This window comes from Aspergillus pseudonomiae (genome assembly GCF_009193645.1).
Source record: "Aspergillus pseudonomiae strain CBS 119388 unplaced genomic scaffold BDV37scaffold_173, whole genome shotgun sequence".
In the NCBI taxonomy this organism is placed as follows: domain Eukaryota; kingdom Fungi; phylum Ascomycota; class Eurotiomycetes; order Eurotiales; family Aspergillaceae; genus Aspergillus; species Aspergillus pseudonomiae.
In genome coordinates, this window is record NW_022476165.1 from 1 (window position 1) to 15245 (window position 15245).

General features: G+C 45.6%; 3 protein-coding genes across 3 annotated transcripts; 2 read left to right on the top strand and 1 right to left on the bottom strand.

The window, feature by feature from the left end:
• Nucleotides 1–1264: 1264 nt before the first annotated feature.
• Nucleotides 1265–2123, bottom strand: BDV37DRAFT_266237 (uncharacterized protein). The gene has a single exon (XM_032083888.1). It carries the CDS (start codon nucleotides 1975–1977, stop codon nucleotides 1816–1818), a length of 162 nt encoding a protein of 53 aa, XP_031934529.1. The 5' UTR covers nucleotides 1978–2123; the 3' UTR covers nucleotides 1265–1815.
• Nucleotides 2124–4729: 2606 nt separating this feature from the next.
• BDV37DRAFT_65149 (uncharacterized protein) lies at nucleotides 4730–5298 on the top strand. The gene is made up of 2 exons (XM_032091008.1): nucleotides 4730–4823; nucleotides 4959–5298. The coding sequence occupies exons 1-2, from the start codon at nucleotides 4817–4819 to the stop codon at nucleotides 5204–5206; spliced, it is 255 nt and encodes an 84-aa protein (XP_031934530.1). The 5' UTR covers nucleotides 4730–4816; the 3' UTR covers nucleotides 5207–5298.
• Nucleotides 5299–12343: 7045 nt separating this feature from the next.
• BDV37DRAFT_266243 (putative esterase) lies at nucleotides 12344–13755 on the top strand. Its single transcript, XM_032083889.1, has 2 exons — nucleotides 12344–12537; nucleotides 12596–13755. The coding sequence occupies exons 1-2, from the start codon at nucleotides 12478–12480 to the stop codon at nucleotides 13583–13585; spliced, it is 1050 nt and encodes a 349-aa protein (XP_031934531.1). The 5' UTR covers nucleotides 12344–12477; the 3' UTR covers nucleotides 13586–13755.
• Nucleotides 13756–15245: the final 1490 nt, after the last annotated feature.

Consider the following 15245-nt stretch of genomic DNA (forward strand, 5'->3'; position numbering starts at 1 on the left):
ATTAATTCTTCTTACAAACCATACTGATTAGAGATTGATGTGATCTCTTTGTCTCCATCTCTCCACTTTTTCCTTTCTTTAATAACTCGCTCGCTACTTTATGGCTGGGTAGCCAGATATCGGCGATCCCGGATGGATCCAGTCAAAGCGCATGTCGCCCGATAAAAAAGGGAAAAAAAAAAAAAAAAAAAAAAAAAAAAAAAAAAAAAAAAAAAAAAAAAAAAAGAGAAAAGAGAAAAGAAATGGAGAATGCATCCGTCTATGTGTGTGTCTAAAAAGAAAAGTCGAGAGGTCCAGGTGTTTATCAATGGTAGAGAAGGAGTTCAGTCCCTCGACCTGTCCGGGGACACACTAGTGTTATCAAAGGAAGCAAATAAGCAGGACTCGTACTGCGTACAGAACAACAAAGGGACATCGATACTTCAAATAATAAATCACCACCAGGAATTGCTTGCACCTTTGTACATACAATGAATGAGTCAAGGAATGATAATGCCTTGTCCAATCTAGAGTTTGTCGACAGAGAGTTCGTCACGTCCGTCCCTTAATGGGGACTGGAGCTTATACTGGATACTTTTTCTTCTTAAACTTTCACGGGAGATCCCCAGTCGATCGAGGACACAGTTGGTCTGGGATCGAATTAACCCAAGCGGCTCCGAAGGTATAAAATTATGTGGACGGCCCCAGTAAAAGTTTCATTGCCGTCCAGGACGGCAACGGGGCATTCTTGGTAGTGAGACGATGGAGTTCAATAAAGTTCTTTCAGCTCGGCTTGCCCACCGAAAATCTAAAAAGCTGAATCACGCGTTTTGAGAGGTTCGGGTCCCGTTGGCAGGTCCCGACAAAGTGGGCGAACAGCAGACGATCCCAGTTGGCGCGTGCTTGTCAAAACTTAATTCCGTCAGGGAAAAAAAAAAACAAAATAGAAAATTTAAAAAAATAAAAAATAAAAAAATAAAAAAAAAAAACAAAGGAAACAAGCAGACAGGCAGACAGGCAGACAGGCAGGTACAGGTCCTCCAGGTAGTGTCATCAGACGACTTTCATGATGCTGTCCGGAGCTGAACGCTTAGATCGTGTTGCCACTTCTCTGACTAGAAAGATCTGCATAGTAGATCTAAGCGAATCTGTCGCCATCGATCATTCTTCAATCCTGGCTTAAAAAAGCAGCCAAGAATGTGGGTCGTCACCAATAAAAAAATATATATATATATGAAATGAGGAGAAAAGAAATGATTACATGAAATGAAACGAGGAAGGAAGTGGAAGAGCCGCTTCTTGCCGTGTGCGTCCACTATATTGGGACATTCAACGAGGGAATATTCAGCGAGCATCGCAAGCACCTTCTCACTCTCGGAGAATTCTCTGGCGTGTTCAAGTCCATCGTTGGCGTGGCTCTTCTTCGTATTGGGGAGGTCTTATGGATCAGTCATACCGACCGATTGCCTAAACAGGCGTGGACCATCAACTCAATGGGGGCAAGATGAGACGTAAGGCGCCGTCCTTATATTGCATGCAGCTGCAAAAACCCAGGGGGGAGGAACACCTCGTTTATTGGTGGTGGTGCATACATGGGCTCTTGGTCAAGTGAGAACGGCATATGCAAGCTTGCAGTGTTTTCGACAGGGATTAGCAAGCCTTTGGCAGGGTTCGCTTAGAACGAAACAAAGGATCTACGGAGGACTTAGTATAAACGGTAATTTCCTCATGACAGCTGCGAGGAGGAAGTGAGATTGCCCTACGGAGTATACAGGTTATCATCGGTCAGTACCTTCATTGTCTGGAGAGGGTTGATCTCACTTTCTCTCCCCGCATTCATACAAAGATAAGAGCATCTTGAAGTGTACTGTGTAAACCACTATACGCCTCCGGGCTGGCTCCGCCACGATCGAAATCCAATTGATAGGGATGCATACTGGCTGCATCGGTTAAAACAGAGAGTATCTCTCGCTGTGGCGTATCAAAAACCACCTCCATATTGTGACGCCGACATTATGAATCGGTTCGATTCTCTTACTTGCCCCTTCGTATTGCAGCTCTTGGTGTTCTTTGAACGAGCTCTGTTGCCTCCCACGCCCTCCTCGTATCCCCAGACCACCGATTCTGTCAAGATTTAATGCCCCCACGGTCTCTACTTTATTATTTATTATTTTTATTATTTTTTATTTATCTATTATTTATTTATTGGAACCCGTTCAAGTGAAAACCCTTGAAATTTTTCTCAATGATACGTCTAGACCCAGTCCTTCCAAGCTGCAACCCGTATATTTGGGTCCGGCAAAGGTTAACAAGCGAGACGCGCGCTCTCGGGTTGAGATTCATTCACAGAGATGAATAATAGATTATTTTTAATTCCCTCTTGGCTCCATAGATGACGCTGGCAGGCGCCGAAGAGCTCATGATTGGACGGTGCGTCGGGACGGGAGTTGTCAGAACAGATGGGAAAAATGGGCCAAATGTCGTGGGAGGGGCAGCGCTAGGCAGCTCAGAAATGAAAAGAAAAATAAAATAAAATACTTCCTGTGGCTATGTCCTTGACGTCTCCCACAGAAATGCCGCATTGGTCGAGAGGGTCACCCTGATCTAATGAGGCGATCATCGCGTCCCAAAGAATGTCGAGCCAAAAGTGGCCCAGCATGGGGCGCTGTAAGAGGGCAGACACGAGTTCTTTGCACCAGCACTAGTATCAAACTAGTACTAGTGGGGTACTGTAGAGTAGATCATTGTCTTTTTGAGTCAGTCTCCCAGAAACCCATGGAAGAAATATTCACGGGGTAAGAGATCTGCTCACTGCAGGAGCGTTCATTGGGATCATTCGGCATCGTGTGGGAGGTTCAGGGAATCCCAAAACCCCCTCCCAAACAGGAAACCAGAACGGGACAAAGAAGAATCGCCATCATGGATCACATTGCAGGAAGAAAGGATGCAGGAGACCCCAGCGTACAGGTCTTCTGCATCCCCCCCTCCTCCCCCAAACGCAGGCCGCTCATTATAGTAAACGCCCTAAGAAGCCAAGATGAATGCGCGAGTCCTATCAGAAACCCATCATGGATCAGGTACATACAGACCTTCTCAGGCGTCATAAAATGGGTGTCCATCCATCGTTCATTGGCTGCGGAGACGGCCAATCCGTATTCAATTTCTTCTCTTCTGAATTGTGAGTGGTGGTGGTCTCCAATTTTTAGTTTTTGAATTATTCTTATTCTTTTTCTTTCCACCCCCTCTCTTTGTTTCGATTCCCAGGACAGAAAGCAGTTTGGTGGATAGCGACGAGAAGTCCAGCATTTCCCCCTTCAAGGGGTGTTGGCCACAGACACTAAAAGGAACACAGCTCCGGTCGCCGCGCAGTCGGTGGTGGATAAACCATCCCATCCACGCTGATAGGTTCCCAGCTCAACTAGCATGCATGTACTAGGGATGCCCATCAGCGCCACTGGCTCGTGTAGTGATATGATTCGGTGATGGTGGGAACTCAAAAAAAGGACGCAGCAAAAAAAAAAAACGAACCTGGGGAAAGAAAAAAATAGAATAATGAAAATTATCATAACACAACTAGGAGCAATATGGACGAGAACAATAATAGAAAGAGGGAAAAAAAGGAGTTGTCTCCGTCAAGGCGTCCGGTTGATGATTGGTGCGACCAGGTTCACTAGTATTATCGCCTTCGTATCCTTAGATAGTACTCTGTAGTAACTATGAAAGGACTTGGACTACCATACTTACACTTACTACGACTCCTCATTGCTAACCCCTCTTCTCCTCTCTCGGTATATCCATTATTCACCCCTTCCCCTCATTACTCCTCCTTCGTGTTCAATTTGAACAACGATGTTGGGAGAGAGGAAACATGAGCTTGGCACCGACCCGGCCGAAAGTCGGCAGGGGGGGGGGAGGGTTTTCATGGCTCTGGAAATTGGAAATGACCAGTTGGGAATGAAAACTGGGTCAGTGAAGTTGTCCCTTGTGGATTTGTTGGAAATCAAATCCAGATGGAGCCGGCGAATTAGGAGAGCGATCATGCTAATCATCACCTGCTTTTTCGTGTCCGTGGTCTCCAATAACAACGATCGGTCGGGCGCTCCCATCTGATGGGACCCAAATCCGACGAGGGCTCCACCGATGGCAATAGTTCCGGATAGCGTTTGTCTGGGCTAAGCATTGATGCGGAGAAAAAACTAATTTGGGTACTTACATATCCATCCATCCTGTAGCTGTCCATCTGAGGCTTAGTCGGAGGATCCAATGGTCCAACGATTCTCGACTGGCGGTGTTTTGGCCAAGGATGGAGATCTCCATCATTAGTGTCGAACATGTTATGAGTCCTGGTCGACTATCTCCGGGGATCTCGAAAGACTTTCTGATAGAGATACGGGCTTCCTCGGAGAACATGAGGGAGAACTTTCCATCAATGAGATGGGAAGGGGGAGACTTCAGGACGCAAGGCAACTGGAGAGCTATTGCAGTCCATCCCCCCACACATCGAAGATACCAGTGGTTTTAGTTACATGCTGTCAGTCTCTGAGCCTATGGACTCGTCGTCATGAAGGATCTGGATCTTTCAATCCCGACCTGACCTGTCCGATTTACACCTTGGTTCTAGCCCTGCAGGAAGGAAACCGCACTAAACGTACATACAGGTAAACTAACATCGCGAAGGGTTTCACGGCGTCTACCGATTTACAGGGGAGAAGAAACTCATCACCGTCGTCTGTACGACTGCCTCCTGCATCATGTGAAGGGAAAGAACCGTTCTGTACCACAGTTATCAGCCATTGTCCCAGTCGAACGAGTCTTGCGATAGGTTATCACCAGTGTCATGCAAGGTGTGATTCTTCTTCCGCTCTCACACTCTCACACACACATACACACACTCTCTCTGTAGATCACTCTTAACAATAGCCATGTATTCGTATGATGATTCTTCTTCTTCTTCTTCTGATTATGATTATGGTTTTCAGATGGGGATCATATTTACTCCAGTCAGCCCCTTCTGAGATCTGACAAGATCCCGTCCTATGCGACACTCCGTATACATTCCGACTCTTCCCACTCGAACCTCCAATTGATCGATTCTTATGCACCAATTGGGTACCCAACGCGATGTACCATCATCTTGCTGATAACCATGTGGCTCGCCACGATTCAATTATTGACCGCTAACCTCGTACATGCACCAGGACCAATCTGGATAGTCCGAGAGAGTTAGATTGGCGAGTTGATCGTTGATCGTCAATTAGATTCTCAACCATGATTGTATGACCATCCCTGCTCTGGAGTCTGCATATGCTGATCCCTTCAGATCGGGTTCTGGTGGACTGGACAGGAAGAAAAATAAAAGTGAGAAAGCCGAAAGAAACGAACAGATCACTCTGGTGCTCCTTATCAACCGTCCCTCGGACACACTAGTTGTTGTCCAGAGTCGTAAGAACGGGCTTCTAGATCCTTCCTCTCTGTCTCTAGTCTAGGCATCCAAACCAACCCCTTGCTTGTCGCTTGAGTATTTTCCTTCAGAAATTCTTTCCTCTCTCTCTTTATTTTTATTATTATTATTATTATTATTTACTATATTCATTTATTTCATTTTTTAGTCTTTTTGATTTCCCTTGCTAGTTCGTTACTATCTGAGCTTTCTTGTTGACAGCCCCCTTTTTGGACCTCTCCCTCAACTCTGTATTTTCCCTCATCCTCTCCACTCCACTTGCTCTCTTTTATTTTTATTGTTTTGTTTTTCGGTTCCTACTTGCAAACCCCCTTAATAATAGAATTTCCAACGTCTTGTCAAACTTTATCGGAGCAACCGCCGCCCTGGCTGGTGTTAAGAATATGCGCTCGTCATTTGCCTGATCACTGGAAATCAAAATAAAACCACCACCGGGATTTATCCCCCACATCCTGACAGGGATCCGGTTTCAGATAATCAGAAAAAAAAAAAAAAAAAAAAACGTGGCTCTGGCATCTGCGCGTGTCTTGGAATTGCTTTTTTCGGAAATTTCTTCGACGGGCTTCAACGCAGGAAATGAATGATCCCGTCTCCCAATTCTCCCCCCAGCCATCAGTCGCTCGCCCTCTCCCTGAGGGCTGGTGCACTAGTAGATCCAAAAGGGAAGAATGGAGTTATACGAAACCACTAGCCTTGTCATACATCTCCAAAACCAGGTGCGATACTAAAAAGAATGGACTCCTCGGTGTCCTGCCCTAACAGGCAGGAGAGTAAAAGGATAAGGAGTCGTAAACGAGGGTCCGATGAGGATGGCAACAGGCCAAGAGGCGTGAAGCGATCCAGAGCAAGGCATCGTCTGGACTAGGTAACAGCATGCCAGCCCAATATCTCTCTGCGAGAAGCTCACTAGTTGCCTGACTAGGATGATCTACTCTGGGATCCTCGTAGTTGGGCTCGGACATAACGGAAGCATTGGGGCTGGTGCTGACTTGACTTGCCACTAAAATCGGTCTGGGTCGCGCTACGAGACGCGGATCGGCATAACTGCTGAGTTACAGGGAAATGTAACGCGGCTAAGTGGGCCATTGAGAAAGAGAGGCTGACTCGGAGGTTGTCGCTTTGATCATTCCTGTCCTTCGTTTCAACCCCTGGCTTCTATTCGTCCCGATGGATTGCGTCGTGGTTTCCAGAGTCAACCGGGGCATATTAAGGAAGAACGGCGGGAATTTCGCCCAACTGGACCAAAATTACGGAAAGGAGAATACAAATGTTGTATTGGATTGTGATTCTCCTGGATTGTATCTTGAAATAGAAGGTCAACTACTCCCAAAAAGGAGGAATTCTCAGACAAAACTATGGTTGCTTGGCAAGCATCACTGTCATCGTGGTCTCGACACTATCTATGATCCGATCAAATCATCTAGCTCGAAGTGTGGAAGATGGGGACTGAACACCGGGTGTGGACTCCCTAACTACCAAAACAACCACTCTTACTACGACTTCCCCACGAAGGAACAAACTCGATGCAAGGGGGGAACGAAAAACAGACCGCTTTGAAACGCCTCGGACGAAGTCAATCTCGCTCGGACCCGACAGCATTCTTCAGATTTGGATCGTCGTGTCATAGATCATCAATTTCATACCTGAAGACCGGAGTCGATGATATCACTCTCGCTATCCCTTTCCCACCCCCAAAACCGGGTTGAAGGATATCACCCGTCCTGTGTGTCTACCCAATCAATACGATAGCTTGTCACGCGCACTGATATCGCTCCCTGTGTGAGGGAAGCAAGGCTACACAATTGGACTCCGTGTCGATTCAATCGGTGGCGTTCGGTATTTGCCCACCTGCCGGGGATTACGTTGATGTTACATTCCACATCTGCCAGTATGCCCGATGGCCATGTCACTCACATGGCAATTTGATGAACTCTAACAGCTCGTGTGCGAGTGCGTGTGTGCGTGTGTGTCTGTGTTGGGATCAACATTTCCCATCTGCCTTGGACATGCCCGGGCCTACGTGTACTTGCAGCACTAACCTGGGAACTCGGTCTCAGTGCATGTTATGTACTCTGCAGTGCCGAGAAGAGATGCATGCTGCACTATCCCTATGCGTATCCAGTCATTAAATCATTTGCCTCGAGGTATGGAGTTCGGCTGACTCGTTGTAAATTACCAAGCCAGGTGAGACTGAAGCGCTTCCAACGACATGCAGTTGGACGATACTTCCAAGCCGAACAACCCCATACCCTCGCATATCTCTGCAGGGATGGATCATGGAAGAACCTCATTTTCCACAATCGAGCGATGATAGGGTTTATTCAGCTAGTTATTGCAATATCCCGTGGACTAGATAGCAGGTTTGGACCCAGTAAAACCATGCATGCAATGTATACATTATCTTCACTGCATCATTTGTCTCAACACGAGTTCTTGTGTCCTGATTAATGAATGATATCAAATGAGATACGTCGCCTTTTGTAAATCGGCTCATCACCACCTACTCGTGTAGAATCTAGAAAGTGAGATTCAAGAAGGCCCGTCGTCTACACTGGCATCTAGTACAATCTATGGTTTTCCCATTCACTACATTCTCATCATATTTATATATTCATTGCCCTATAGGTAGATTCCCCGGAGCTAGAAATCCAGGCAGTATGGTTTTTTAAATATATTTACAGTTATAACCCCGATAGCTGGAATCTCCCCAACATACGCAAATATATATATACACGTCCACACTCTGCTCTATCAATAGCATGCTCACCATCCACTAGACCCTCCACCGTAGCTAGTAACAGACAAGATTATCACCACAGAATAAGCTAATTCTCTTAAACCTATACAAGAATCACCCAGTTGACCATATGTATCCACCGTGCTGGTCTGGAGCTGGAAATGGGTCCCATTGCAGCCGATGAGAGTGTACCTACCACTTCCCTCTGTAACCGTAGTCCCAATTGTTTCGCAGCTGTCCGTACATACTGGAAACTGTTAGTGCTTACCGATTCCATACTAATTGGAAATGAACCCACCGCTTATTAACATGCAGTCTATCCCTGGAATACAACGACCCGTACCTCCGGTCTATGAAGTCACAGCCATGTGTTGATATACATAGTTTATGGAACGACAGAATAAGCATAATTAGACTCTAGATTAAGTCTAATCGGTTCGTAGAGTGGGATCCTCAAAAAAAGAAGAGGTATACTAATAATAATGTCCCCAGTTCTCAACCGGAAGTGATCAATTTGTTCATGCCTTTTATGAAGACTATGAGGGCTATATATTCTTCCCCTTTCCCAATCGCTGTAGTTCGTGTTCTTAACTGAAGCTGGTCATTTGATTAGAAGAGTGTATACATCGGCATTAATCATGTTATTGCAGTATGGATTGCTCTACTGCTTCAGCTCTACGCTGAGAATGTTCCTCCACTCCTGTTTTACTGTTATCCTTGGGACTTATTGGGGATGGACTTGGAGCGGGTAAAGGGCGTGCAAATAGAACCAGGCGCAGGGAATGTAAATGTCACAAATGTTCTATTCTCAGTTTCAACCCGGTTTCCTTACGCATGGTAGTATTCGGGGCCTGATACAGGAGACTGATAGACACTCGGAGGTATCGACGCTATGGTAAGACTATACATCGAGCGCCCACACTATGAACCATAATTACTATCTATATTGTAGGAGAGAAGCAAAGTGCTTCCACGCTAAGTCGCAGATATAAGTCGTATTCATATTCAGAGGATTCCTCCGATACTATACATATCTACACTGCATTCCAGTCAAACTCGTGCAGCCGGGCTCTAACACCCGCAGCGATGGCTGCCAGATTTCTTTAGACCAAGAAGGAATTCAACTGTATGCTGAAATGGTTATCTACTTCACTGGGGGTAAGCACCTTCACCCTCACAATGAGAATCTGTTGATTTGTATCACACGTGCAACTTGCACGACAAGTTGAACTCTCAGGTATCCATCCGTCCTCATTACAGCTGCATTTGTACTCTACTTTCTGGCTATAAATAAGCCATTACACGCAGCTAACAGGGATAACACGATAATGCCATCAGTGTATCGTTTCGGTGGTCCCTCTTGTATACACAGCCGATCTCTTTAAAGGTATCTATACACTGTTTTACGTTAGGTTATAGAGTGAAAGGAATGATAGGACGAGGTATACCTCATACTTGACAAGTTTAATTCCCTTTTCAGGATTATAGCTTGATTGGTCATATATCTCATAGACGGAAACGATGAACTTTACCTCATATGGGTGGGAGTATACGTAAGTATACATGGCATCCGGGGCTTAGAGGGTGTCTAGAATCACACAGTGAGGTTGCTGCTCAATTGGGCCTGTCCAAATTAAGAGATGTGTACAGGCTGTAGTTGTGGTCTTTGAAACAGTAGTATGTGGGTGAACCTGGGCCACGGATGGTGGAAAATGGTATGGGACAGTTTATGAGAAGGCTTAGAAATGGTAGTGATGGTGGGAGGTTGTTTGGCTGTTGGTTCATTACCGCTGGTTGTTTGTTTATTGTTGGGTTCGAGCATTGGAATGGGGCTATTCTGTTCCCCAGTTCCTAGTTAGGTGCGCATATATAATAACTGGATCGATATTTGTGGTTGTTTCTATGATGATGATGATCATCGACCCCTTGATTTCGCAGCCTAGGACGGTTGAACTCCTGGTCGTAGAACATATGATCCTGCGTGAATTGTTGTTGTATTTTGTGACGGAATATCACATTGTGCAATCAGTTGCGGTTGTATCACATTGTGTACGTGGTTGGTTTATTATAGGTGTGGACTTGTATGTGTTCCTCCAATACAACGTCCAGTCTGAATTATTAACGGCTGGTACAACTGTAGTAGCTGTAGCTAGTGTATATATATAACCATAACTTGCTCCTAAGAAATAGCATGCACCGCCAATGTAACTACTACACTCAGAAGAGATGCCTGAGCAGAACATCCTAAAAGGCCCGAACAGCTGCAATCCAGACCAAGAGATATAGTGTGCGTCTTTGCAACTACAATATCTGTGAAAGCAAGGACAGTCTTGGGCCTATACACGTACTATGATGAGATCTACTACACACAACCCAAAGCAGGTCCACAATCTTTACCAGTGCAGCCTTCACTGTTGCCTCCGGTACAGCGCTCGCGATGCCAGTCCTTCCTTTGCTCCTATTGCAATCATCTCTACTGTACTTGCCGTCTTTGCAATTCTCTCCCACACAACTTTTGAAGTCATCAACGTGTCCCGCAGCTCTAGTAAATGCCCCCTTCTGTTGTAAAGGTGCAGTACTCCGAATTTGCCCAGTACAGCACATTGTACTTGATAATAGAGCCAGTATAGGCTTCAGTAGGAGAGTCCCATAAGACGTTGGAACCGGTCGTAGTAGCTTTAACAAGCCCGTTCGGGAAGCTACAGCAGTTTGGAGATATACCGTTACGGAGAGGACTGAGGTACAGTCTTTACCGTTTCCCCCGGCGCTGGCGCGTACCTTGATCTCGTGGATTAGGTCGTCAACTGGACGCTTCGGGGCCTATTGGGCGGCATTCGCACTCCCTGAGGAAAGATTAGTAATGCCACCTTGAATCGGAGATGAGACGACGTAGCTGTATACTCCATAGACTACCAAAGTCGGTCAGCGCTAGTTATAGTGTTCTTCAAGTTCTGCTGCAGGGACTGATTTTGAAATCCTTCGTAAGCGTGGACTGAAAGCCGAGAAATTTTATAACAGTACTCGCAGTAGTAGTTTGGCTGTAGCAAAAGAGATAAATAGGGGAAGAGTCGTTGCTACTTCGCTCTGAAATTGCGTCACCCAAAAGCGTGTTAGGGACTCGGAGTTCAAGCTGTTGGAAACGGTTGTGAATGGGCATGGCCAGGCGATCATCTGACCAATCCAAGTCCTAGAGGAAAAATTATACATTCTGGACAGATCTTGTTTTTTTTCTCGTTTGAGTCTGTATCTTGACTACGTTGGAGCAGTATATAAAGCGCCTGTTGTGACCGTAAACGGGCCAGCTTGGATAATATAATCCCACACTGATTCTTTCATCCTCGTTCCACCAAGAATAGCCCCATATTATTCTAAAATCATGACTCTCCTGTCTCTGAATAGCCTTCCTGTGGAGATGATCTGGGCGACTGTTATCTCTGGTCATCCCTTAGAATATTCAAGCCAGAGAAATACAATGAGCTAAGGTCCAAGAACGTACTGCGAGATATGGCAACAGAATATATTGAGACAAGTTTGCAAGGGTAAGACTAGTTCCTCTAATAATCTATGTACACTAAAACATACCATCTTATATGTGTTATTCCAATTTCGAATCTCTAATTGTTTGATAACTGCACTCCGTAGGCTACACTATAAATATACATACGTCTTTAGATATCATGGAATTTCATAGGCAAACAAAACAAGCCATTCTCAAGAAAAGACCGTTGATCCCTCCACTAGTTCCTCAGAGATATCCCAGTGTAAGCTTAAAGACTTGGAAATATTTTATAAGCAAACGGAGGGGGCCGGTGGGGGTTGAGAACAGATTGGTGTCAGTGTCCTGTACCTAAAGTTATTTATCGATACTCTGCAAACATGAATACTATACATACATACGGTATTACACACATATACTATAGCACATATTTATAACCGGGAACTATCAAGAGAAAGTAGTGTATCGCAGCGATACGCCTGGATATCATAATTGGATAGCCAGAGATTACAGTATATACGGAACTCGGCAAAACAAGACGGAAAGTAAGGGAGAAGACGGAGTACTCCGCAAGTTGCTTGATATTGAAGCTTAGTCACTGGTTGCCCGGATATTTTTCCCGTCTTGGCGTTCTAATTAAATCCCAACTTCCGTCTTATCTGATTCTTATATTATCTTTGCATCTGTGGTTCAATGGCTTATCTGATCTTGCCATTGCTCGTGTTTAGTTGTTAAGGACCTCTGTACCCAACCTAAATTGGGTTTCTCTGACCTCAATAGTGGTATCCGCGAGGCAGTGCGATCATGCAGTTGAAGTTACCTAATGCGTTGGCCAAGGGCCAGCCGGGGATTTTGCATCAATATGTATGTCATTGTCCGTGGCTGGGTTCCTTATTCATGGCTAATACCAATATCCCCTTAGGCTGAGAGGCTAGTTGCCTTCGAGTTCACGAGGGGAAATGAAAGGAAGCCGCACAGTCTCATCTTCATCGGGGGCTTGTCAGATGGACTTTGGACCGTGGACTATATGACGGACTTGGTTGCAGCGCTGCAACACAGCGAATGGTCTGTGTTCTCCCTGGTCTTGTCCTCTTCTTATAATGGGTGGGGCGTAGGTCGTCTGGGGAAAGACATTGATGAAATTGCGCAGTGTGTCCAGTACGTGCGTGACTATAAGAAACAACTCTTTGGGGCCGGAAAGGTAGCCATCATGGGCCATTCGACGGGGAGCCAAGATGTGATGCATTATCTTAGCTGTCCGAACCCAAGGCCTAGACATCCGGTTTTGGATAGGGAAATTGATCCATTGACGAGGACTCCTGTCGATGGTGCCATTATGCAGGCACCTGTTTCGGACAGGGAAAGTATTCTCAGCGTCCTGCATGATGGGACGGAAAGAGACAGCCCAGAAACCATGCAAGAGCTTTACCGTAAAGCCGTTGCAGGTGCGAAGAAGAATACCTATGAGGATGACGATACAGTCGAAACTATCGTCCCGCTTTCCGTGACCGCCAGAATCGGATACCCATCGTCTACAGCTGTCAGTAGTCGCCGGTTCCTTAGCCTGGCTAGTCCCGATAGCCCACACAAGCCTGACGAGGACGACCTGTTCAGTTCAGATCTGAGTGACGAGCAGCTTCAGCAGACTTTTGGCGTCATTGCGTCTCGCGGACTGCTGAAATCTAAGTTTATGGTGCTGTACTCGGGAAGAGATCAGTCTGTGCCACCGTGGGTGGACAAGGAGGCTTTGTTGAAGCGGTGGTCCACCGCGGCGGGACAGTCCTGGCATCCAAAGAGTATGATTATCCCCAATGCTTCACATGCGCTGAGTGACCTTGATCAAGCGGAGCCAAGACGCATTCTGACCGAGAGGGTCATCGGGTATTTGGACGAAGTGACGAAGCAAATTTAGAGCTCTGGACCAAAAGTATTGCCCAAGTATAACATAGTCCGACTTATTGTTGACAATGCCCAGTACTGGTTCATGGCTTGTGACTCTAGTCTGTTTCAAGATAGCTGTTCTCTTAAGACCCCCTTGCAGTGAATGCTTCAACACAGTGCCGTAGATATTTTTTCGTGGACGTCAACTGTAGTGAATGGGTATTCTATGATCCTGATCAGGTATTCAATATATTCTGTTGTAGTTGTGTTCTAATGTATATATTCTTTTCATTTTGTTTTCTATTACATAATGTCGGCAGACGCGATTGACCCGACAGATAACTGCCCCTTTGCTATTCGCTTTCTTTGGCATATATTAAGCGAACTATGAACGAGCCTCTCCTTTCATAATTAATATATGCCAAATACATCCTCCGAACCTAGCGAGCTTAGGCTGACATCGCCGATCTAAGGAAGCACGAGGTTCAGTGAATCAAGTAGCAGACATATCAGATGATTGATCCCCAGATCTGCACTATCACATTTATGCACTATATATCGCAAACGCTCCAGACCAAATGATTGTGTTCATCAAGGTCCATAATTTGCCTCCATATTACATAATTGGGCATCAATGCTGCTGCCTACCTATATAGTGGGTTAGTTGTGTTTTATGCATGTATCAAGTTGGCATTCTGAGGAATCAGGTTTCAAAAATTGTCATTGCCGACAGTCGGCTCCGGAGCATGTATAGGTGCCGAGGTGACAACAGGTCATGAATGCTAGATGATCCACCTGCTGTGTCATAATGAGTCTCTATGATTTTATTAACATGTTCCAGGCTTGGTATCTCGTCTCAGACAACTATACACTCCAAGAAGATGATGCTACTTTCTCTTCGGCTGACTCAGGCTACTCCAAATAAGTATCTGTTAACATTGATCCATAGTTAGTTAGTTATATACCACGATTACTAATACCCTGACCTACAGGCTCCACCAAGTGTAAATTGAATCGCACCCGTTCAACCAAGGCCTGGCCTTTCGGTATAGTGACCAATTACGCTTAGTGTAGGCGATAGAGTTGCATTAGTTCTATTGTTGGTGCGAACATTCCCCATTCATGGGCAGACGACTCTCCTAGCCGAGAAACGCAGTTGAATCGCAATATAAACAGGCTTCGTAAACACCATCGGATATCCGGATAGTGTGGCCTATAGGAATCGGAGCTGTAACCGATTCCTGATAATATGCGGTGTGATGCGTGCAGGTGTGTGTGTGGCATAGATGCAGTATCACATCTCGTACGCGGGTGACTATTATGCCAAGGGGATACCGATACATGTCCCCAACGACTCAAAGAGGTGGTAATTGATAGCGGATGTTGGGATGACACTATGATTAGGACGTGGTGGGCCTGAAACTACCGATTTTTCCCTCGGAGTGTCAGTACTTGTGCTCGGTATGTAGTCCATCTTCTATTGGGTGAGAAACAGGTTCTCCAGAGTTGCATGTTTTTTTTTTTTTTTTTTATGGGAGAGGTGACGCAAATCTTATCTGTATGTATGTCTATGCGATTGAAACTCCTGTGTGATAGTGATTGCGGCCCAAGAGGCGGGGCGTGACTAAGATTCCAACAGGGATAGTTAACTAGTTATAACTACTGCTGCAGGCGACAGTGGAACCTTGGGG

Excerpts from the sequence above, each read along its gene's own strand:
- BDV37DRAFT_266237 (XM_032083888.1), bottom strand. The coding sequence starts at position 1,977 with ATGGAGGTGGTTTTTGATACGCCACAGCGAGAGATACTCTCTGTTTTA.
- BDV37DRAFT_266243 (XM_032083889.1), top strand. The coding sequence starts at position 12,478 with ATGCAGTTGAAGTTACCTAATGCGTTGGCCAAGGGCCAGCCGGGGATT. Across the intron at positions 12,538-12,595 it reads CGGGGATTTTGCATCAATAT|GCTGAGAGGCTAGTTGCCTT; the intron begins GTATGTCATTGT and ends ATATCCCCTTAG.